General features: G+C 36.7%; 7 protein-coding genes and 1 long non-coding RNA gene across 12 annotated transcripts in view; 5 read left to right on the top strand and 3 right to left on the bottom strand.

Moving 5' to 3' along the window:
- Cep164 (centrosomal protein 164) overlaps positions 1–2,114 on the top strand; it is an 11,045-nt gene extending 8,931 nt beyond the window's left edge. Inside the window, exons 9-11 of one of the 2 annotated variants that reach the window (XM_070657018.1) lie at positions 139–355; positions 498–692; positions 762–2,114. In XM_070657018.1, coding sequence (XP_070513119.1) covers positions 139–355; positions 498–692; positions 762–1,009 — 660 coding nt within the window. In that variant the 3' untranslated portion in view covers positions 1,010–2,114. Of the gene's footprint in view, positions 1–138; positions 356–478; positions 693–761 lie in introns of those variants that run through there. The other variant, XM_070657019.1, reaches the window with a different exon arrangement.
- LOC139102871 (uncharacterized) overlaps positions 1,505–21,936 on the bottom strand; it is a 21,590-nt gene continuing 1,158 nt past the window's right edge. Inside the window, exon 2 of the long non-coding RNA XR_011545779.1 lies at positions 1,505–1,781. This is a non-coding gene — a long non-coding RNA (uncharacterized lncRNA). The remainder of the gene's footprint in view (positions 1,782–21,936) is intronic.
- LOC139102870 (uncharacterized) lies at positions 2,503–3,934 on the bottom strand. The gene is made up of 4 exons (XM_070657037.1): positions 3,757–3,934; positions 3,363–3,613; positions 3,188–3,301; positions 2,503–2,766 (listed from the first exon to the last, which is right to left on the bottom strand). Exons 1-4 carry the CDS (start codon positions 3,833–3,835, stop codon positions 2,503–2,505), a joined length of 708 nt encoding a protein of 235 aa, XP_070513138.1. The 5' UTR covers positions 3,836–3,934.
- On the top strand, positions 4,063–5,994 carry LOC139102869 (uncharacterized). The gene is made up of 4 exons (XM_070657035.1): positions 4,063–4,217; positions 4,305–4,469; positions 4,638–4,927; positions 5,014–5,994. The coding sequence occupies exons 2-4, from the start codon at positions 4,316–4,318 to the stop codon at positions 5,149–5,151; spliced, it is 582 nt and encodes a 193-aa protein (XP_070513136.1). The 5' UTR covers positions 4,063–4,217; positions 4,305–4,315; the 3' UTR covers positions 5,152–5,994.
- On the top strand, positions 6,248–8,415 carry LOC139102867 (H2.0-like homeobox protein). Its single transcript, XM_070657033.1, has 4 exons — positions 6,248–6,664; positions 6,754–6,963; positions 7,836–8,023; positions 8,245–8,415. The coding sequence occupies exons 1-4, from the start codon at positions 6,559–6,561 to the stop codon at positions 8,413–8,415; spliced, it is 675 nt and encodes a 224-aa protein (XP_070513134.1). The 5' UTR covers positions 6,248–6,558.
- LOC139102864 (glyoxylate reductase/hydroxypyruvate reductase-like) lies at positions 8,478–10,556 on the bottom strand. 2 transcript variants are annotated; one of them, XM_070657030.1, is made up of 5 exons: positions 10,071–10,556; positions 9,614–9,934; positions 9,086–9,543; positions 8,840–8,992; positions 8,478–8,760 (listed from the first exon to the last, which is right to left on the bottom strand). In XM_070657030.1, exons 1-4 carry the CDS (start codon positions 10,259–10,261, stop codon positions 8,856–8,858), a joined length of 1,107 nt encoding a protein of 368 aa, XP_070513131.1. In that variant the 5' UTR covers positions 10,262–10,556; the 3' UTR covers positions 8,478–8,760; positions 8,840–8,855. The 2 variants fall into 2 exon arrangements, with proteins under 2 accessions (XP_070513131.1, XP_070513132.1); XM_070657031.1 differs by having other exon boundaries at positions 8,868–8,992.
- LOC139102524 (venom serine protease 34) lies at positions 11,593–14,520 on the top strand. The gene is made up of 6 exons (XM_070656468.1): positions 11,593–12,405; positions 12,570–12,788; positions 12,850–13,048; positions 13,143–13,343; positions 13,462–13,613; positions 13,711–14,520. Exons 1-6 carry the CDS (start codon positions 12,136–12,138, stop codon positions 13,927–13,929), a joined length of 1,260 nt encoding a protein of 419 aa, XP_070512569.1. The 5' UTR covers positions 11,593–12,135; the 3' UTR covers positions 13,930–14,520.
- LOC139102862 (sodium- and chloride-dependent transporter XTRP3) overlaps positions 17,964–21,936 on the top strand; it is a 15,966-nt gene continuing 11,993 nt past the window's right edge. For 2 of the 3 annotated variants that reach the window (XR_011545778.1, XM_070657026.1), the window contains exon 1: positions 17,964–20,003. Coding sequence is in view for 2 of the 3 variants with exons in the window: in XM_070657026.1 (XP_070513127.1) it covers positions 19,757–20,003 (247 nt within the window). In the remaining variant the exon portion in view is untranslated. The remainder of the gene's footprint in view (positions 20,004–21,936) is intronic. The other variant, XM_070657025.1, reaches the window with a different exon arrangement.

Raw genomic sequence — 21,936 nt, 5'->3', positions numbered from 1 at the left:
TTCGTGCAAGATATATTTTAATTAATTTTTAATCTCTTAATATAACGTGCATTAAGAAACAATTGTCGCGATATAATAAAGTTTTCAAAAGAAATTTTTCTATATAAATTTTTTAATCAAACTTTTACTTTTATTCAGGAAGAACGCGAACTCTCTGACATGGAGGTGAGCTTACATCGTACCAAAAGTCTTTTAGATGAGAAAATCATTCATCTAAGACATTTGGAACAATCTTTGGAACGAGTGGCAAATGACAAGCGAAACGAAAACGATCCTAAAAATGATGAACTAAGCGACATGTCAAGTGCCAGCAGCGGTTTTAGCTCGACTGATTTAGAAACGGATACTTTTATAGGTGAGTTACCCTATCTTAAAAATCTAACTTTTACTAAAATAGAAAAAGAAATATCACTTAATTATGGAATACGATTGTAATCGCTTTATAATGAACAACATGAATTTCCATTACATTGTATAGTTTGTTGTTGGAAATCTAGATAAGCCAGATCATTATCAAGAATCTACTGAAATCATAGCAAGCTTAGAAAACTTGAACTCAGAAATACGAGAGATTTGGGATGTCTTGAACAAACGCCACGACAGTAATATACCTCCGACACCGACTCTTATGTATTCTTATTTGCGTTGGTTGCGATTTCATCATCTCACTACACAGCCTAATAGCATGCAAGGTAAAATATCGAATTATATTTACGTTTATTAAAAAATGGCAAATGTAAATTTATGTTTTTTTTCTTCAGGTGCCTTTGGTACTCCCAACATACAGTCTAACATTTTATCGCAATTGACCGCTGCACCGCCTCCTATTACTACAACTCAAAACATTATCGCTCAGTATGGCCCTAATAGCGGCTTCAGCACCAGCGTTGGTACAGTCGAAAGGAACCCTTCGAATTTGATGGAAAGGACCAGAAATCTCAGGGATTGGCTACGCCAAGCTCGCGTTGAAAATACTGATTTAATTAGTCCTGGTCAAGCGACTCTTTAAAAATCTATATATGTATATATACATAATTCTTTTTATTCTAAATTTCTTTTCGGTTTAAAAGTTAATTACGATCTTTAAATGGCTTTAAGTTAACGATTAATAAAATGTTTCGACGTCGTCGTTATTTACTTAATCGGGATTTACGTATTTTAATATTTTGCAAAAATAATTTCTTAATTGTGCAATTTATTTACTTATTTAATTCATTTTTATATGTAACTAATCGATTTTTTTTTTTAATTAGTATGTAGTACGTTGTAATATATGAAATGTAACTTTCATATAATTATACATGATATAAAACTCTTTATCGCGTTTAAATAAACTATATAATATATCGTAGTTACGCGCGATATTCTAACTCCTGAATGTGATTTTATGGGACTTGAATCAAAAACGTAAATATTTCATCGTAATACTTTGTAGAATACTTTGTTGTAATTTGTATTTTCTATACCAAAATCAAATTTATAATAATTATGTCGTATATCTTGTAAAAAAAAAAAAAAGGAAGTATTTGCAAAATATTACTCCTACTTATAAAACATTTTTCAGCGATATTGCATACACGTACACGCAATCATACAGACACGCATACACACAATCCTTGAGAAATATCTTTACACTCGTACAGTCATTCAAATGCCAAAACTTTTTCTTAAATAACGATAGATATTGTATTATATAGATTACGTAAATTACTTACGAAATAAGTTGAAGACATGCCAAATGTTTGTTGGTCAATCAAATTTCCAGTGGCCATTCCGATCACCTGTAAAAGAAAAGCGATATATTAATATGTGAACATGTAATATTTATAAATGATGTCACAATATCTGAACTCATCAAATAAATAATATAGATCAGTTAACGATTGCGCACTTTGGAATGTAGATGTAACGGTTAAATGATCATAGTTTATGAAATTTATATACATATGTATGTATTGAAACTGTAATCTATAAATATAAATGTAGGTAAAATATTATTTTATTTATATTATACAATTATTCATAAATACGACTTACACGAATAGTGTAACATTTTCAGTTGTAAGAAACAACATTTTACGAAGTTGAAATAAATTATGAATATATGTAAAGGATGTACGTATTTCAAATGCAAGATATCATAGGACGTAATGCGATGATGAATTTTTATAATTTACTTTTGTGCCACACATTAATAAAGATCATAAACGATAACTCGGTGAGACTTTTTAGAATTAATACACGAGATATAAGCAATAGGATAGACAATCTATATAAATATAAGTATGTATTATATATACATTATATTTTGTTCAATTTTATGTATTTCTGTTATTACTGTTACATAAACTTAAGACTATTAACAATGACATTGTTATGTAATGATATGTGTATTAGTAGTCTATTATTAATGTAGGAAAATTTATATAATTAACGACAATAGGCACAAAAATTAATCTGTTATAACGAAAGAGAAAGAGAGAAAGGAAAAAAAAAAGATTATTACGAGAGAAATAAACGGCAGTCGACATGCTTCTCTTCACATTCATCGCTGTTTTTCTCAAATTCTTCTTTAGATGGTAACCACTTCACCATCCGGTGCACATAATTCTGCGATATATTATTGAGAGACGTTTGAGCGGCTTTTATAATCACAGATGACTTGCATAACAGTAATCGAACGCAAGCAGAATCGGGTCCGATCATTCCCGCTATTAATTGATTCGGCAAATTCGGATTCTTTGCTTGATTAATTAAATTTTGAATCTATAGCAAGTTATATTAAATTAAATTATGCACATAGTAAGTGTACGCTGAAAGGTAGATATCGCGTTTGCTTCGGCGACGGCGGTTAGCGTACGTGAGTTTAACGCGGTGTGCGTGAACAGTCACACACGAAGCGCGCTCGTACATGGACTGTGAAGGACTGAGGGGGAACGAGTTCTACCCCTACCTCACACGTACTCGGCGGCCGGGAGAGGGGATGAGAGCCCGAGTCACGTACGCCAGCCGCCGTCGCCGCTCCCCGCAGCAAATGCCCATATCTGCGTTTCGGTGTATTTAAATAAAATATATATGCATATATATAATTGCACATTCTTATCAGTCTTATATTAATCTTAAATAGTTTTATTTTTATTTTTTATATAGGATTAATTTATTACCTGAATCAATTGCAACAACTTACTTTTCCATTTTCGTTTTCTAAAGTAAATTTTAAAGGATTCCACGTCGATTCGTCGTTGTCTATATTTCTAGCGATATTATCTTGCGACGCTTTCAACCCAAAAAGAGTACTTATCTATTAAATGAAGAAGATTAATTACGGCGATATCTCATTTTTTCGATTCTTCGATGCTTACCATCTGCGCAAGAAATACAACGCTATTGACTGCAATTGCCGCAATCTTTTGCGAATCGAAGCCAATGAGTCGGAAGAAAGCGGACACGAAATTTGATGGATTCAACGATTCTTTTTCATCGTTTCCATCTTCACCTTGTTTCTGTTTTTGTTTATGACCTAAGCTCTTAGACACCAAATTCGCAATACCTTTTGCTGTTTCCAAATAATTACTAGCGTACCGTAATCCAGCCTTTATCTTGTCTAGAACATCTAACATTAAAATAAAACGTTTTTACAATTATAATTGTTAATTCCCTTACGATATAATCGTTCTTAATTATTTATATAACTATAAATAGATATCAAGAGCATTTTTAATAGAAGCTTGATTTTTCAACGAAAAATCGACTCGCCTTCAGTTTTTGTGAGTTGCACTTTGTCAATTATTATTATCCAAAGGACGCAAATAAAAATGCACGAGACGCTGGACATTTTGTCGAATGAAACTGTTCAACAATACTGGACTGACTGCGACCTGCTAAAGAATCTTTAAAAGCAGTTTGTATAACGGATGTTTCGCGTTAATTATGCATTTATTTCTGTTCTGTTTCGTCTTTAACAAAGTCCCCGTAGAGTCGCCTGTTATACAACTGTCGCTCTTCTTGGTTCGTCAACCAAGCGCAAGAAAACGGCATCCGTATTTCGCAGCACCATTTAGTCGCGTTTCTGTTACGAGCCAGTAAAAAGTCGGACGAAGGTGTTGACAAACGTGTCAGTCTCGATTAAAATTGAAAGAGTTCTATTACCCTTATTACTTTAAATTAAATATAATTTTAAAAAGTGTTCCTTTTTCAATCCTCTACTAGTGTTCAAAGTAAGTTATTATAATATTATATATTAATATAATAACAATTAGAACGTGAATATATTTTTATTAGAGCTAAATAACTATAAATTTTAGAACGCTCAGCTATGTATTGCAGTTTGTTAATAATTTATGCGCTGTGCGTTTTAAAGATGACATCGGGAGATTATTCACCTTTATATCTAAATGAGATTCGCAGTTTGAGCGAATTGCCAATGAATAAATTAATTTACATAAAATCTTCTCTTACAAATAACAATGGTGAGTTGTTTCATTCTAATTCTTGTTTACTGTAATCTTTTCATCAAATAAATTATTAAAAAATATAATAGAAATAATTTTTTTTAAATAACATCGAAGACACGCACATAGTCAAGATGCGATATAAAGATTATGATAATAACTCGTCTGTTTTTGTATTATTTGCAGACGTTATTAACGAAGACGAAAATGAAGATATTGATAAGTCCAGTAGAACATTACCGTCGACACTACCGATGGCTTTGCCGATGGCAATGAAAAGAAATGGCAGGAAGCCTATAAGACGACACGAAGAACATTATAACGAAAAGGGCAAGGACTCGAAGATTTCAAAAATCTTTCAACTAGCGGTAACCGCACTCTCTTTTCTTGCATTCGGTGGTTATCTCCTTACACTGATAATTACAGCACTTCGTCGCAATATGCCCAACGGAAATGGAAATGTCGTCATATTTTCGGTAACGATTACAATTAAATTTTCTTATTTCTCGACAAATATCTTTACCTAACTCAGAGAATTTATTAATTACTATTTTCTTTTTAGAATCTCCAAAGTTTACAGAAACTGCATCGTCCTAAGCGGAATATTTTAATATTCGATCCAATGGAAAATAACTTCGAGACCGAGAAACTGTACGAAGGAATGATCATGCTCTCGAGAAGTTACGCCTTGTACAATTGATCACGAATCGTGCATAATTCTTATGCAACGAATCAACGTAAATATTTTACAAAGAATTACGGAAACGAGATTCTGAATGTAGAAAAAAAAAAATTACTTTCGCGGTAAATTAGTGACAGGCTTCTTTTTACTACTTATTAAACTACGTGTATTTATTGCAACGCTAAAGTTCGACGAGCTATTCTAATAAAATTCAAATGCGAGCGAACGTACTAAAAAACGGTGAAACGTATCGGTCAATTTTTGGCAGAAGTTTTATTTAGAGATTTTTCTAATGTGATTAAAAATTACGGTGTCGACTGGCTCGATTGACTCCGTTCGAGAAGTGCCTATCATGCAAATCCGCAGACTCTTGAAAATCCTAAAACCTAATAAAATCGAATAGAAGACCGTGCTGTGTACATATCCCGAAAAATATTCTTGGCGTGGGTAGAGAGGAAGCTTCAAACATGGCTCTTCAAATAAACATCTAAGTGGCTGTATACTCCGCAGACTTACACGTAAAGATAACCATATGGCTCGCGCAAAGATATCAATCGACCACACATGCGTCTCTATACTATTGTTTCACCGTTAAATGCGAATTCTTATATACGCACAGCTCTACGAAATCCAACCCGTTTTCAATGACTGTGTTCATTTCCAAAAGTAGCGACTGCCGGTTTAAAGGAAAACACGTAATATTTATCATATCTTATAATAAGAAATATTAATAAGAAAGTATTCGAAATAATTTATACTTAAAAAAAAATAGCGCAGGCCGAATGAAGCGAAATCGTATTGTTCGCACGAGATTATTTATAAATTAACGGTTTAACATATAATAAAAATTATTATTATATTTATCATTGTCTATCGTAATATATAATTTTATCTTTTAACCCTTTTCGAAGACTCTCTCGTGAAGAATGTTCAGATCAGTTTAGCATTTGCAGCATCTGCAGTATCCCACATATCACCTTGGCTAAACCGATCTTCTCACAGTCCCGCCTACCAGTATTTTCGTGAACCAATCCACTTGGTGCAGCTAAATTACAACTGGCGGTGGTAATTTTTTTTTTTTTTCCAGTCAGAAATTTCTCAACATGGCAGAATCTCGTTCGCTCATTCACTTTTACGCCGTTCTACTGTTTTCTCAAAGATTTCTTTTCCAAGATATACTTCCTTATCAATGAGTTAATTGCTCATTACATATGCAACACATTTGTGTATAACAATAAAATCGCAAAGTGTGATACAAGTGAGTGAATTAAAGTGAAAAGTGAATTCAATAATTCCTAGTGAATTTATATTTCTTGTGGACAGATGCGAATACGTAAAATGGGAACACGAATTTTTAAATGTTATTAACGTTGACGCGCTACCACTTGACAAGTTTATAAAAAATTTAAATATATTTTTAAAACGATGAACGGCGCTAATACTATCGTCGTGGATAACTCTAACTGTTCTAGACAATTAAAATTTGGCGTCGACCGTATATTATCGAATGAGATATGCGCCAAAAAAACAGGTAAAAATATATTACAACAATGTAATATATCAGTCATTTTTATATCTCACTTAAAAAATATTAATTAGAAAAAAATCGATGGTTAATAGATATTTTTAAGCCACTTCCAATACAATTTTCACCGATACGCTGTCCCTGCGTCGAAAATTGCGAGCGATGCGAAGATGTCAGAACTTGCATTTCATTTCCACATGCACATTCATCATTTTCTGAGGGCATTACAACCGTGTCCTATTACGGGCTGATGAACAATTTAAAAACTTTATATCGACCAGCACCACTACGTCCCGTACCAAGAGGTAAATCGCAACAAAATTTTTTTTTTCTCTCTAGTTCTCAGTTTACTCTAAATTCGCGATAAAAATTAAATATTTCACATTATTCATAACATATCCTAGAATCAGATATTTTTGATAACCGTCGAGATCAAATTCATTGTATCTTTTCGATGCTTAAGATCGTACGCATATATATTAACTTTCAGGCGTTTTATTAAAAATAAGTAATTTTCTTTCGGAAAGATTAAACTAAACGTCGCGTATTACATCACTGACAAATGTTACCATATGGACGGTACTATCTTGTCCTTTTGATATTCGGGAGTAAGTAGAACAAAATATTTAAGTATCAGTATATTCACGTGTTTCCTGTCTGTGTTTAAACGACATCTTAAGTATCACCAAACGTTTACGCGTGGCATAAACAGCGGTTTTAATGTGCATCTTCTCGGTTGGTCGAAATCTGGTAACACATATTTTTTTTTTTCTTACTCGTACTTTTATTTTATTATACTATTTTTATTCAAAAGCCTTTCTTTCTCGTTTTTTTTTTTTTATTCTTATATTCGTCAAGCTAAAGTTTAACGTAAAATTTCCAAACAAATTATAATTTAAAATATTACCCGTTCAAATTTGTACGAAAATTTTATGTGAGTGGAATATCACTGTTTAATCGTTTACAGATGTATACTTTCATACGATCGTAAATCAGTTTAAAAGATATTATTTCTTTAGGGATTTTTTTCGACTAAAATATATAAAACTAAGACCTATCGCGTTAAACTAAGACCTATCGCGATAAACTACCTACATTAAAAATTCTAAAATTTGTCAGGAGGAACATTCTGTGCAGTAACATTCTATTTCTCTTTTTTATTTTTTTTTTTTCCTAGCACTTATTTCATCTTCCTCAACGACGAACTCTGCAGAAACAAACACACGAAGAAAAAGATCGTGGTCCAGAGCTGTCTTTAGTTCTCTACAACGAAAAGGTTTGGAAAGAAGATTTTCTCTCCAAAAATACATCACAAAACCAGATAGACGACAGTTGGCAGCAACCTTAGGTCTAACCGATGCACAGGTTGTATGATTTATAAAATAACATCTGCACAAAAAATTAGCTTCAAACTGAAAAAAAATATTCTCGTACGTTAAAATAGCGAATGCGTTAAAAGTATGTGCTCAAGGCTAAGATTTTTTTTCGGTATGAGAATATTATCAATTGGAGGCTAATCTTCATATGCGAGACATGTCAATCTTTGTATTCAGTAAAATAAATTTGTAATATATATGTGATCTTAGGTAAAAGTATGGTTTCAAAATCGTCGGATGAAGTGGCGACATACGAAGGAAAGCGAAAACGGTGTATTAACTGGTTCAAATTCCAAGCAGAAGGAATTACCGCAAAAATTAATTAAATCCTACAATACGGATCAAATGCATCAAGAAGACGAAGATATAGAAATTGATTAAGTGTTATAAAGAATTATAGAATTTTTCAGTTTTTATTATTTTTTAAAATAAAATTACGTATATGAGTTTATTAAATTTTAAAATTTATTTTACAAAAACTTTAAGATTGTTTTCTTTTCTTTTTTTAATTACAAGATATAACAATGCATTATACATATATATAACAAATACAAATAATATCAATACGATTACTAATGTGTGTAATAATGTATATTTTTTTAAATAAAAATTAATGCATGTATAATATTTAATTGATAATTATTTGGAAAATGACCCTACTCTCCATATCCTCGAAAATTTAAATTTTAAAATTAATCATTTACATTATGTACATTTTTAAAATCACTGAAAATAAATTACATGAGATTATTTTAAAAAATATATATTACAATATTTTCATCAAGAATTTTTCAAATTATCTTACGTGTTATACAGCAATATTAAGAATTTACCGTCACATATTCCGCAGGCATCTTTTCAGGTTCTTCATCTAAAACAGCTATAATATTTTTCGCTGTGATTTGAGCCATCTCTTCTCTAGTCTCTGTAGTAGCACTTCCTAAGTGAGGTAAAATCACTAAAAGAACACACATGTCAATAAGTAACATCAATTAAATGTTAAATAGAATTAACATTCTGTAATCTATGAAAGTCTACATTAATTACGTACCACAATTATCCAAGTGTAGAAGTTCATTTTCTAATGGCAGCGGTTCTGGTGAAGTAACATCTAAACCAGCTGCTGCGATTGTAACATTCTTTAAGGCATCGATTAGTGCCGTTTGATCCACCACATCACCGCGACTAGCATTTATAAATATAGCCGAATTTTTCATTTGACTGAAGGCCCAGGCGTTAAACATGTATCTGGTTTGTGGCGTCAATGCGACAGTCACTATAATAAAGTCGCTGTTCTTAAGTAAAACCGAAAAATCAACTTTTTCACCATCAAATTTAGATGCTTCTGGTTTGACAGTTCTGCTGGTGTACAGTATCTTGCTAACTTTAAAACTCTTAAGTATCTCGGCGACTCTCAAGCCAATTCTACCCAGCCCGACAATTCCTATTGTTTTTCTTGCTAACGCTGTGCCACACATCCACGTAGGTGACCAAGATGTCCATTCACCTCTGTAATAAAGCATTCAGTTTTATAAATTACAAGCAATGTCTTAAAAATTTTTAATATACTCGTACGTACTTAAAAATTGCTAAGTTTGCGTGCAACACGTGCCGCGATGTTGTTAATAAAAGAGCTATTATCAGCTCTGCAGTACTGTCAGTTAAAACATCTGGAGTATAACCAATTTTAATATTTCTCTTTTTCAAGTTTACTATATCTAGATGGTCCACACCTACTGACATTGTTGCAACAACTTTCAACTGTGGACCTGCATGTTCTAAAATCATGTCATCTATCTTATCTGTTAATACACAAAATACAGCATCTACTCCATGGATCTTAATATATAATTCATTACGTGGTATCGGCCTAGGTTCATCCCATATTATAAGATGATATCTGTAAACGAGAAAAACTTTCTTTTTTTTTAAATATTTAATAAACAAGATGAGTCACAAATGTGAATTTGTATATGAAATATATTGATGACGAGGTAACGAGCAAAATGGTAATTTAAATAAAAATCGCCACTTACCGTTTACGTAATAAATTCAAGCCCGCAACGGGTATATCTGGTCGTGTAATTAGAACTTTAGGCTTGCTCATTTCAACGGTACTCGATAACAGAGCTCTTGGATAATCGTAGACTGTCAAACCGATTCTCTTCGAACGTAATGTTCTCTCACTTTGTTTGATGAAACGAACGACATTCGCGAATATCATCATATATTGACGTCTATGCCGATCAGACAAACAATAATACGTTCATTGTTTATATTACAAGTGTACCGGTGAAACAGATGATCGCGCTACACATCGACAAATTAACCTCACACTTGTAATCCTTAAAATTATCTCCAAAAAAATTAGAGATTAAATAATTATACCAACGTAAACGGAAAATTATACATGCAAGATATTCTTGCGATTAACAACGAGCTTGTGCTTTAAATTATTCAGTTGCTTTTGCAAAGTCAATCAAAGTCATCTGGAGCAGAATCAACGCACACGATAATGAAAGCCTATCTCGAGCGTATATGTACACGAACGTCTTTGTATTGCATACGTTGTTAGCGAGCTCGTTCTACCTTGCCATCGGCAAGATAAACCGAGGTCCATAGTGGTTTCTGGCTAACGGTTAGATGGCAATAAGCTCGAGTTTTTCGCTGCGGGACAGGGTCAAGTTGACGGCTGTTCGCGCGAATCAATGAAATATCCGCGGCACACATGTGCGCGCGTACGCATATTTTATTCAAGTTCATTCAACGTGGGGCCTGAAAGCGCTTGTCGCAGACCGGGAACAAGAGGAGGGAATTGCCATTTATAATAAAATTGCTCTGACTACCGACACGTATATGTTCCGCAATTTATTCCTGCACGAACTCGCAGCCGCGCGGCCGCAGGAGCGGTACCTGTGGATTTCGTAACTTTGCAAAACCACGTGCAATCCGCGGGCGACTGCGTTGCTCGATTAAGCGATTTAAAAAATTGCTCGTAACAGTAATAATTAATAAGAGTGATTAACAAGAGTAATTAGCCGAGGACCACCCCGTACGTTTTATCTAAAATAAAAAAAGATTTATCCGCAATCTTTATTTCGTCGAACTTCGTCGATTTTTAATCTACCGCGTATCTATTTTAATATTTACAAGATTTATGAAAGTTCACGACTGCAAAGATATCGACGGCTCGTTTATTGACTTCGGCAGAGAGCTTGACTCATTCTTGTAGCATGTCTCTATACATTTGCTTGGGGACTTGCAATATATGATAATAGCCGCAATGCGGCTCTTTACAAACGACCGCCTATTCCTGAGCTAATGCGTGTAATGCGATTTCATTACACGACGATTTGGTAGCAAATCAGATTTCGATTGCCAAAGAGGCATGTCTACCTATATAAATTAAGAGGACGGAGAAATAGAAAGGTCTCGCGTACAGTTTTAGAAGGAAACGTGCCGGCTTGCGCAATGGCACTGGCGACAACACCGCCGTCGTGAATAATTTACTTCCCAAAATAATTCATTCCTAAGAGTATTTGACCGCAAGCGGCTTTTTACTTTAATCGCCTTAGAGATAATTCTAGCGCGAATATTTTTTTACGTCGTTTTACCTCGAGCGGGAATAAAAAACGGTACGCGGAAACGCGGATTAAAAAAAATATATATTTTTTAAATTTAATTCCCGTGTAACGTGATACCGAACGTAATAATAAATCGAACATATCGTTACGCCCGGCTTGAAGCTTATCGCGCTCGGCCCGAAGCTGGTGGCTCTCTCGAGCAAAGACCTCACGAGGATCTCGCGATTCCGTTAGACCATTTCCCGTTGCTATATAGGGAGCGGATGGTTCTTTAAAAGAGATTCTGCAGTCAGTCCGTCCCGGGGCTTTTACGGGAACCTACGTGTCTCTTTGTATCACCTTCGCCTAAATAAAGGTCCCTGTTCTTTTGCAATCCGCGCGCGAGTTCTTAATTTCTTGCGGCGCGGAGAGTGTTAACGAGTGCGGAGAAATGTGGGCGACTATGATTCGGAGCGCGACAATATGTTATTTTTAAATTACGCACAATGCGCCTGTGTTTTGCCTATTGTCCGCATTAATGGAAATCTGTCCTATTATTAGCGTATCAGTAATGAATCGGCTTTCTATAGTTGGACTGCTCGCGCTGAAACTGTCATTTTGTTTTGTAACGTCAAACGGGCTGTTTCAACAAGGCTGTTATTATTCGCAACGCTTAAAACCCGGTACTATCTATTACATATACAATTCCGACTATCCCGACGCTTCTAACGGCCGGCAGTACTGCAAATGGATCGCAGAAAGCGATTATCGCGTTAGATTAACGTGCAATAGTTTCAATATACCGCTGGTAAGACTCGCAATTACGATCGAACATGAATGAAATCGAATTAATGAAGATTTATTGTCATAAGCGCCGGCTCGTATCGGCGCCAAAAAGAGCGATTCAATTTTTTCAAGTCGTACGAAATAAAATATCGAACTATATAATTAAAAATCAGAATTTTCTTGCAGAATTTTAGATGCGCTTTAGATAAACTGACGGTGTATGTGAACGACTCGGTGTATTATTCTTATTGCGGCAACGAAACGTTCAGCATAGAGTCGACGGGAGAATTTATGACCGTCGAATTATCAACTTCGTTCTGGTCGTCGGGAGTTAAGTTTCTTTGCGAGTTGCAAGCGATCGACGACACGAGTGACGAAAATTGCAGATGCGGATGGAAAAAGCCGGTAAGCATAATTCGATTTGTCCGCGTAAAAAAAAATTTTCACTAATTGCAAATATTCACAGACTAAGATCGTCGGAGGTATGGAAACCGGCGTAAACGAGTATCCGATGATGGCCGGTCTGGTCGATACTATTGAAATAGACGTATATTGCGGAGCGACTATTATATCTGAAAGACACGTAATAACTGCCGCGCATTGTTTGACTGACAGAAACGTAAACGATATTGGCGTTCTCGTTGGAGATCACGATCTAAGCACGGGTAAAAATGCATCTTCGAAAAAGAAATTTTTCCTAAATGAAAAATGTCTTGTGTACGTCTTTACTATTTTTTTTTTTTTCTTTAAACGTTCCAGGTGCGGACACGAACGCCTCGCGTCTTTACACCGTCTCTAGATTTTACGTGCATCCCTTTTACAGAGACGTGTCTTTGGAAAATGACATAGCTATAGTGATGGTGAATTCTATTATAAATTTCAGCGAAGAGATCGGACCGGTTTGCCTCCCGTTTCAACATCAGTCCGATTCTTTCGCGGGAAGTTACGTGGATTTATTAGGTAAGGCAATGTCGTGGCGACGGGTGTTACTTAACTAATATTTCGACACGAAAAATTTTCATAATTTTGCAATTGCGTAAATGATGAGCCCTCACGTCGTTTGATCGAAACCGAATAGGTTGGGGAACGACAGAATTCGGAGGAATGAAGTCGAAAACTTTGCAGAAAATTACGGTGACCGTAATTACGTACCCAGAGTGTCGTCGTCAGTATCCGAATGTTTCATATAATCAGTTATGTACTTATGCAAAGGGAAAAGACGCGTGTCAGGTAATATGAGAAGTTTCGCGGTAATTATTGCAATAAAAAAAATTAAAAAAATAAAAAAAACTGCCCGTCACATTCGCGTCTACAAATTTTTTAACAGTTCGACAGCGGTGGGCCCGATCTTTGGCAGAACCCAACGACGAAGCGAGAGGTTCTTGTTGGTATTATCAATTCCGGGTTTGGGTGCGGCGGTGATAAACCCGGAATTAACGTACGTGTCGGCACATACATAGATTGGATCTTGGCAGTAACTCCGGGTGAGTGTACGAAACGCAAAGTCCGCTGTCCTAACAAGTACTTATTTATTTTATTTCTTTGATTACAGGTGTTAATTACTGCAAATCTGAATAAAAAGCGTGTAATCAGAAATGTTAAAAAAAAAATTTGTTTACTGTTAATATTTTTTTTTAATGTTATTTCAATTAATTTCCCGTTATTTACACTAGATATTTTTTAATAGATTATTTTTCTTATCTAATTATTTAATTTTTATTTAATTTGAAAATTAATATAGTACTTGTTCATATAACTTTTGACACAATCATATTAATTCGCGGGCTAAAATGTATATTGCTCATTAATTTTTAGCATTGCACATCGAAATATATCTTATTATAAATATATCTGAGTTGATCAATATCAATTTCAGTGACATTGTTAATAATTAATAACAGATACATGCCAAATACCCCGGAGCAAATGTTCATAACAATATAATTTAACGTGCGCACGTACGCTGGTACGTACAGCGTTTTCAGTAATGGATTTGTTTGTTCACTCGAAAGAATTGCGTACGTAAATTGCGTACAACAGCTCAAACGCGTCATTATTTCGCCCGGGACACAAGCGCACGCTTACGAGAACTTTGATTGTTCTTAATAGGGATTTCCATGGTGTAAAAGGATCAACAGTGGCGACTCGTAAACAATGTCTCATTATTAATAAATTCCTGAATGAGGATGTGACGTGAAACCGTCTATGGGAGGGAATGGTCTATGGTAAACGTCCACTTACACCGACCAATGTAGTATCACATTAGCTTACTTGCCATGGCGCAGTGTGTACACCGAAGATTTATATCACGCTTTTATTGCGAGGGGTGCAGAAATAAAATAACGCGAATCAAATAATAACAACGTAAATAAAAAAAATTAAAAAAAAAAAAATTTTTTTTAATGTAACATTCTGATAAAACTGCGGACCGTGAAAAACGATCAACTAATGTCAAAAATTTATCCTGTTAAAACCGTATTATGTTACTGATGTAAAAAGTGCTATACTACTTCATTTTAAATACTCACGTATTAAAATAAATAATATCTATATTTTTCATGTATTTAAAAAATTCATATTATTATCTTATTAGGCTGAAGCTTTCTCGTAAAGTGAATTTTGTACAAACGCGTATTAATAATGATAGTTTCGTGATCGCGGAATAAATTTATTTTAAACAATTGATTTCTTCGCTTTGTATCGCGGTAGTATATCCTTGACACAATTGTTGACCCGTCGATAGTACGCGAATAGATACATTCTTCTCATTGCGACAGAAGTTTAATACGAAAAATAGTTCGTGAGAAAATGTTCTTGCTTTATTTCATTATTTCGCTTTTTAAATTCAAGATTCTAAAGAGAGAGATTAAAGGAAGTATTTTATACAGCCAATTTCAGAAAAAAACTATTAATTAAATTCAAATAAAACAAACTAGATAGTTGATCCTATTTTATGTACCCTTGCAAATAAAAAAAAAAAAAAAAAAAAAAACTGAGAATGTTCTGAACTAATAATATGCGTTCTCGCTTTTTAATTTTTACTTTTATGCAATTAATTTAAAATTCAATTATATAAAATATAATATTCAATGTCTAGTACCGAATGTATCGTGAGAACTTGATATCAGACTTAGAATTTGGTGAAATAGGACCGTTACCGGTTTAGGGTTCGCATAATCCGCGTTTATTTCTAAGGGGCGCAGTACCTCTCAGTATAATAGTTCAAAAATGTATGCTCCAGACCGAGACGCAAAGAGATGTTGAATGACTATTGTAAGGATGGGCCTTGTATAACTACTTTAGTATACGATGCTCGGTGGTTGATAAAGGTACGAACGGTAGGTACCAAGATCCTTACATCGCGCGCGAGAGATCGACGATCTATTCTTCACTTCTGACGCGAATTTCAATTTGCTAGCGGTAAAAAATATAGCCAGGCTCTTATTGTAAACAGGAAGGAAAATCATACGTATCCTGTGCGTCATTCGGCGCGACCACCATCGTTCGGTTATCCACCGCATTTAGCATGGTGCATTGAACAGCAAGGACATATATCGCTCATTATGTGCACGCGTCATTATGTATTATATAACGTTGCTCCAAACACATTTGTTTGAATTATTTGCGGCAACAGCGAACGTTAATAAGGTCTACATGTAACAAGCTATTTTGAACTTAAAAATACAGAACATTATTGGAAGCAATAAACGCTTACAATACATTTATTTATAGAAATATAAATGCATATATATAATTCTTTTTTCTTTTTTTTTTTTTTTTTATTCTTTAGCCAAACTAATTTCAAACTGATTTATAGACGGAAAACTGCTCCGAAGGCTTACGCGATGTTATGCAAGCACTTTTCACGACATTGGTACGCCATAATCAGTATAAATGTATCGGCGAAAAAAAAAAAGATAAGCGGCAGATATCCGATTTCCAGATGACTCGACGTTTAACGCAAAAGATGCAGAGCAAGCGTATTTTCTGGAATACTTCCCGAAATGTTTCTTTAAATTTACGTTTTCGTCAAATGTTTCAATAACGCACCGCGGCTTGAAGATCGAAGTTACCCCGAAGTAGATTACCCAAAGCAGAACGTTGCGAGGGTCATTACGGTTGTGCGCTGGCACGGTTATAAGCGCATTCATTAATATTATTCGATGCAAATCAGGTAAACGGTGGTATACAGAACAGTAGGTAGTAAAGAATTGGAGAACAAAGTCAAAAGGTTACGCGATCGCTTACGTAACTCGCCGAAGCTACTGTCTGACCCGCCTTTATGTACCTATGGTATATAGCTGAGTCTCGGAAAGATCCAGCGAAACGTTTTGCCTCTTAAATGTAGAGATAGTGCAGTATCTATAGCTCGAAATGACGTCACGCGGTGGTCGCGACCGTCTTTAGCCACCGACGTCACGAGCTTGCCAAAAATCTGAAGAATCTTGCCAAGAAAAATAAAAAGGGGACGTAAGATCGTGTTATTCTTTTTTTTTACGGTGAAATATGAGCACACCTACAAAACACACATAAACCCTATTACGGTAAGTAGAAGTAGCCAAAGAGTGAAGGAACTACATTAATTTTATATACGACTGCGTTCGATTTATTTCAGGATATTTAGAGACACGTCAATTTAAATTTGCTCAAGCTTTTTCGCCAAATAAACAGTGAAAATTGCGTTTTATTTTTTTTCTTTGTTTCTCTCTCGTCGAAGTAGATGAAAAAAACTCGAACGAGGATTGAGACGCCTTGGACGGCCGGAAAACCTAATTACGAGATGCGAGAGCTTTTCGATCGAAGCGGTTTCGAGGGAAACAGTGACGCGTGGGAAGCTGCGCGGCCGCCAAATCCTCCTCGAGGTCTCCACCACCCCTTAATGGAACAACAATCCGATCAATGACGCCGGATCGTCGGTAAATTGCTTTCGCCCGGAGAAGACCCCGCGAAGTTCAAATAAATATCGAAATATACGTCACGAAAGTGAAAACAGGAGAGAAAAACACGCTGATTATTGCCAGTCAACAAGAATATGCTTGCAAAACAATTATTTCTGGTCTCATATTGAGTTTGTCATCTTTCAGCCGCTTTCGTTGGAAAAAAATCTAGAGACACGCTGAAAATATCGCGCAAGCTGCTGGCAATTTATAAAATATAATCGGAGTTCTTTAAATTTTTATCAAGGTCTATTATTTTTTTTTTTTTTTTAATTAATAATTTTTTTTAATTCCCTGTTAGTTATAATTCACAACGTGATCGTATGATTTCTGAAATTTGAATGTGATATAGCGGAAAAAATTCGTCTCCAGTAGTTTCCACCCCGTTTTATGCGAGTCGTTACCTCTTCTACTCTATAATATAATAAGATAACAATCGCTCGCGCTACCCGGCTCTTCACCGTTTAAAAGGGGTCGGTCGGCCGGCGTATGCGCGTACGTACACAATTACCACGGCCAATCGGGGGACCGGACCACCGGTAAAACCTTCGTCGTATTGTACAGACATCGATGTCGCTCCAGACCCAGAGGTTCCCGTTTCGCAGGTCCGCTCCCTCGCGCACATCGTCGCGCACCAGCGTTGGCTCAGTCCGATATCGACGTTCGTACGAGACGCATATTCATCGAGCCAACACCGCGCGCGGTGCGAAATTTCACGCGGGCTTCTCTAATTTGCGTTTCTCGCATTTCCTGCTGACGACACGTAGAGCAACGAAGCACGAACGAGGAAAACGAACGTTGGCCCGACACGTGGTGGTGTGGAGGAGCGGTATACATGGGTACCAAACGGCTCAGAGATCTCGCTCTTCAACGACACGCGCGCGTCCGCAGCAGCGTAAATCCGACCCGTCCAAAGATCACCGAGTTTAAATAATAAACTCGCCGGAAATAAATTTATCGAGACCTTGTACCGAATTCGGAACAACGACTACGACGACGACGACGACGACGACGACGATCACGACGACGGCGACGGCGGTGGCAGCGGCGACATCGAGGGGTGCGACGTCTTCCTCGGGCGCGGAGTCGAACCGAGGAAGATCAACTATGATGCTGGACTCGTGACTTCCAATCACATCGAAACGGCAGCGACTTAAAGGCATCTGACTCATGAAACAGGAAAACTGACGCCGGTTTTAACCGCGGGTGAAGAAGAGGCATATTTTTCAAGGGCCAACGAGAACTCCGCATTTCCTGTGAGAAAAGGGCTACGTACGAATTCCGAGCGTCACCTCGAGAAGCCAGAAATCGGAGTCTATCATCCCTCTTTTTCGTCCCTTATTCTCTTTCTCCGTCTGTCACTCCTTTCTCTTTTTCTATCCGACGCTCTCCCTCATTTCGGTATCTCGCTTCCGCGCGGAGGATCGATCGATATTTCGTCCCGACGGTGGCTATTAACGACACGCGTACTTTCTCATTCGCCCCCTCTCTCACTCCGTTTTTCACGCTACGATTGCTTCCAAACATAACGCGTTAAGTGTGCCCCCCCCCTCCCCCCGTTGTACCCCCGTCGCTTCTTCCAACAACGTCAGGTACCGCGTGCTGAAAACTCCGCGTATCCCGCGGCCCGTTTGCCTGTCGATATCCTCCGGCTGCGAGGACTGTAACACGTGACCCCCTTGCAACTCGTGCCCCGCGTCAGCCGGCGCTCGATTTTTATCGGGTCACCTACGTGCCACCCACTCCGTTTCGCGAACAGATCCTAGCCCATCCTATGACGTATCCTGCCTCGTACCTCGCACCCTCGCAATCCTGCCGCAGCCCACTTCTACTCGGCCGCATATGCGTCCGCAAAGAGTCAATAGAAGGTACCATCGGTGCACGCACGTACCAGAAAGGCACGCGTAAAACTCGGACGAGAGAGAGCAACCCCCCTCGTCGCGGGGAAGGAGCGCGCGTTTAAGATTTAAGGAACAAGTTGTTACCGAACGACCTCAGTATTTTTTTCGAACGCGATAACGCGGACGCTGTTAACATTAACCAACAAATAGTGAAGAGAAATACCGTTGCTATTTTTACTGTTGCTGTTATTAACGTTATTGTTATTCCCGTTATCGAGGGCGACGCTCGTCCATCCGTTCCCGCTGAAAGTCAACGAGCAGCGCGGTGGTGGCAGTGGTCGGTGATAACGGTGAGAAATTCGTGAGCTCGCGAAAAGATACGTCGGAGTCGTGTTAATAATTATCCAAGACCGATACTTGTGACGCAAGCGGGGAATAAAGACGACAAACGGAAAACTGGTCGAAAGAAGTGGAAGAGAGAACGAAGTTAAGGGTGGACCCGGTCAAACAAACGTAGTGTGCCGAAGATCTCAATTAAGCCACCGGACGGGAGAAGTGATAGATTCTCTGTGTATCTATCGACATCTACGGGAGAATGGTAGTCGAGACCGGAAGAAATGGGCACGAGCTGGCTCCCTTAAACAACCACCGCCAACCCGCCCACAACGTGACTATCGTGGCGACGGGAAGTCAAAATGTTGTCGGCAACGCTCAGGAAACGAAGGAGGAGAACAGGGCGGCATGGAGCGGAAAAATGCAATTCTTTCTCAGTATTATCGGATACAGCGTCGGTCTGGGCAATATCTGGAGATTTCCTTATCTGTGCCAACAGAACGGAGGTGGTGAGTGTTAATTACGATCGATCGCGTAAACTACATGCTGAATCTGCGACGGAGTTGTAACGAAACATTCTTAAAGCAGGCGTTCCTATTTTTACGTACTTGGCTTGCTCGTATTATTATAGACAAAATGTGTGTTTTTATTTTTCCGACCTTCGTGACGCAGGTGACACTTCGGGGTGTTCTTGAACCATGTGCGTGTCAACGGATAGCTAGGTAAACTCCAATTTCTCACGTGTACGAGCACACCTATAATGTCTACATGCATTATAGAGATGTTCGTACACGTCTTCTTGTACGGCAACTACGTTGATGCAACGTAGATAGCGGCGTGTTTTTTTTCACGCAGATGGAAGTATAAAATAGAACGAGAGTCTATACCGCTTGCGAGATTATGTTCAATAAGAGAGTCTTGATAATACGTCAAATATATTCGCAGAAAGATAATTTTAAATTACGAATTTCTGAGATTTCAAAAATTAGATATCCCTCACGTTAATAAATTAGTCTTTCATATTTCAAAGCTTCACTACTCGACTTGCAAAGAGCGAATTTTCTTTCCTATCGATATATAATTTTTTAAGAGTTTAATTTATCACCTACACGAATAAGAACTTCTCTGAAAAATTTAGAATTAACTTGTTCGAATTATTTATATCAAGTTATTCGATACTCGACTTGCAAAAAGTGAATTTTCCTTCCTATCGGTATATAATTTTTTAAGAATTTAATTTATCACCTACACGAATAAGAACTTCTCTGAAAAATTTAGAATTAACTTGTTCGAATTATTTATATCAAGTTATTCGATACTCGACTTGCAAAAAGTGAATTTTCCTTCCTATCGGTATATAATTTTTTAAGAATTTAATTTATCACCTACACGGATAAGAACTTATCTGAAAAATTTAGAATTAACTTGTTCGAATTATTTATATCAAGTTATTCGATACTCGACTTGCAAAAAGTGAATTTTCCTTCCTATCGGTATATAATTTTTTAAGAATTTAATTTATCACCTACACGAATAAGAACTTATCTGAAAAATTTAAAATTAACTTGTTCAAATTATTTATACCGAGTTATTCGATACTCGACGAGCGTTGACATATGTCAGCGAATGCCGTGAACTGTGAAGTTGCATATTTGAAATGGTTCCTGCAACTTGCGGTTAAGTCTCTACGGACGCGAAGCAAAAAAGAGCAAGGACAAGGCTGCTCGATATGAGGGCAGTGGAGCCGGTATAAGCGCATGGTTATACTAGTCAACGACTATTTTCAGGTATCCCGCAGTTCCACGTCGGGGTTAAATATAACTGCCACGAAATATTCCGTATGCCCCCCATCCTGAGAAACGCATTTTCTTATCGATCAATTTCAGCGAATATTACGCCGCCGCGAACATTGCAAAACTTTCGTAATAAATCGCGTTTACCTTCGTCTATCGCTTATATTTTTTCGCAAAGATATCGAGCCTTGTTCTCGTACTTATTTTCTAACACAGCGTTACGCTGATACGCGCAACGAGATATTTATTGGTATTCCGAACTAAAAAATTAAAATTAATATACGTATCACAGATCGCGGACGGCGAGGCATTATAATTTATGACGAATGGCTCAGCAGCGCATAGCTCATTTAATTTTTATTAACTCTTCTGTTCCGTTCGAATCTATTTGACCCGTTTCTATTTTTAAAACACGAGACCTCTTTATAGCGTTGATTTTAGTATTCTCGAATTTTATAACTCCGTACGAATATCTTGTATTTATAAAAAAATATATATAGTAACAAATTTGCTTGTGATAAACTTTCTTTTTTTTTTTTAGACTTTTCCGCGGATTTTTTTTTTTTTCTAAAGATTTCTGTAATAAATTCTGTAATAAATTGACTTTGCTTTAATTAGCTGTCCCTACGTTTTACGACCGACGAAAAGC

The sequence above is a fragment of the Cardiocondyla obscurior genome, linkage group LG05 (genome assembly GCF_019399895.1).
Source record: "Cardiocondyla obscurior isolate alpha-2009 linkage group LG05, Cobs3.1, whole genome shotgun sequence".
Lineage (NCBI taxonomy): Eukaryota > Metazoa > Arthropoda > Insecta > Hymenoptera > Formicidae > Cardiocondyla > Cardiocondyla obscurior.
This window is presented reverse-complemented; position numbering and strand designations above follow the sequence as displayed.

Excerpts from the sequence above, each read along its gene's own strand:
- LOC139102870 (XM_070657037.1), bottom strand. The coding sequence starts at position 3,835 with ATGTCCAGCGTCTCGTGCATTTTTATTTGCGTCCTTTGGATAATAATA. Across the intron at positions 3,302-3,362 it reads TTGTATTTCTTGCGCAGATG|ATAAGTACTCTTTTTGGGTT; the intron begins GTAAGCATCGAA and ends TTCATTTAATAG. Across the intron at positions 2,767-3,187 it reads TAGAAAACGAAAATGGAAAA|ATTCAAAATTTAATTAATCA; the intron begins GTAAGTTGTTGC and ends AACTTGCTATAG.
- LOC139102869 (XM_070657035.1), top strand. The coding sequence starts at position 4,316 with ATGTATTGCAGTTTGTTAATAATTTATGCGCTGTGCGTTTTAAAGATG. Across the intron at positions 4,470-4,637 it reads TTCTCTTACAAATAACAATG|ACGTTATTAACGAAGACGAA; the intron begins GTGAGTTGTTTC and ends TATTATTTGCAG. Across the intron at positions 4,928-5,013 it reads GAAATGTCGTCATATTTTCG|AATCTCCAAAGTTTACAGAA; the intron begins GTAACGATTACA and ends TTTTCTTTTTAG.
- LOC139102867 (XM_070657033.1), top strand. The coding sequence starts at position 6,559 with ATGAACGGCGCTAATACTATCGTCGTGGATAACTCTAACTGTTCTAGA. Across the intron at positions 6,665-6,753 it reads GATATGCGCCAAAAAAACAG|ATATTTTTAAGCCACTTCCA; the intron begins GTAAAAATATAT and ends GATGGTTAATAG. Across the intron at positions 6,964-7,835 it reads ACTACGTCCCGTACCAAGAG|CACTTATTTCATCTTCCTCA; the intron begins GTAAATCGCAAC and ends TTTTTTTCCTAG.
- LOC139102864 (XM_070657030.1), bottom strand. The coding sequence starts at position 10,261 with ATGATGATATTCGCGAATGTCGTTCGTTTCATCAAACAAAGTGAGAGA. Across the intron at positions 9,935-10,070 it reads TTGAATTTATTACGTAAACG|ATATCATCTTATAATATGGG; the intron begins GTAAGTGGCGAT and ends TCTCGTTTACAG. Across the intron at positions 9,544-9,613 it reads GCAAACTTAGCAATTTTTAA|AGGTGAATGGACATCTTGGT; the intron begins GTACGTACGAGT and ends GCTTTATTACAG.
- LOC139102524 (XM_070656468.1), top strand. The coding sequence starts at position 12,136 with ATGGAAATCTGTCCTATTATTAGCGTATCAGTAATGAATCGGCTTTCT. Across the intron at positions 12,406-12,569 it reads ATAGTTTCAATATACCGCTG|AATTTTAGATGCGCTTTAGA; the intron begins GTAAGACTCGCA and ends ATTTTCTTGCAG. Across the intron at positions 12,789-12,849 it reads GATGCGGATGGAAAAAGCCG|ACTAAGATCGTCGGAGGTAT; the intron begins GTAAGCATAATT and ends AAATATTCACAG.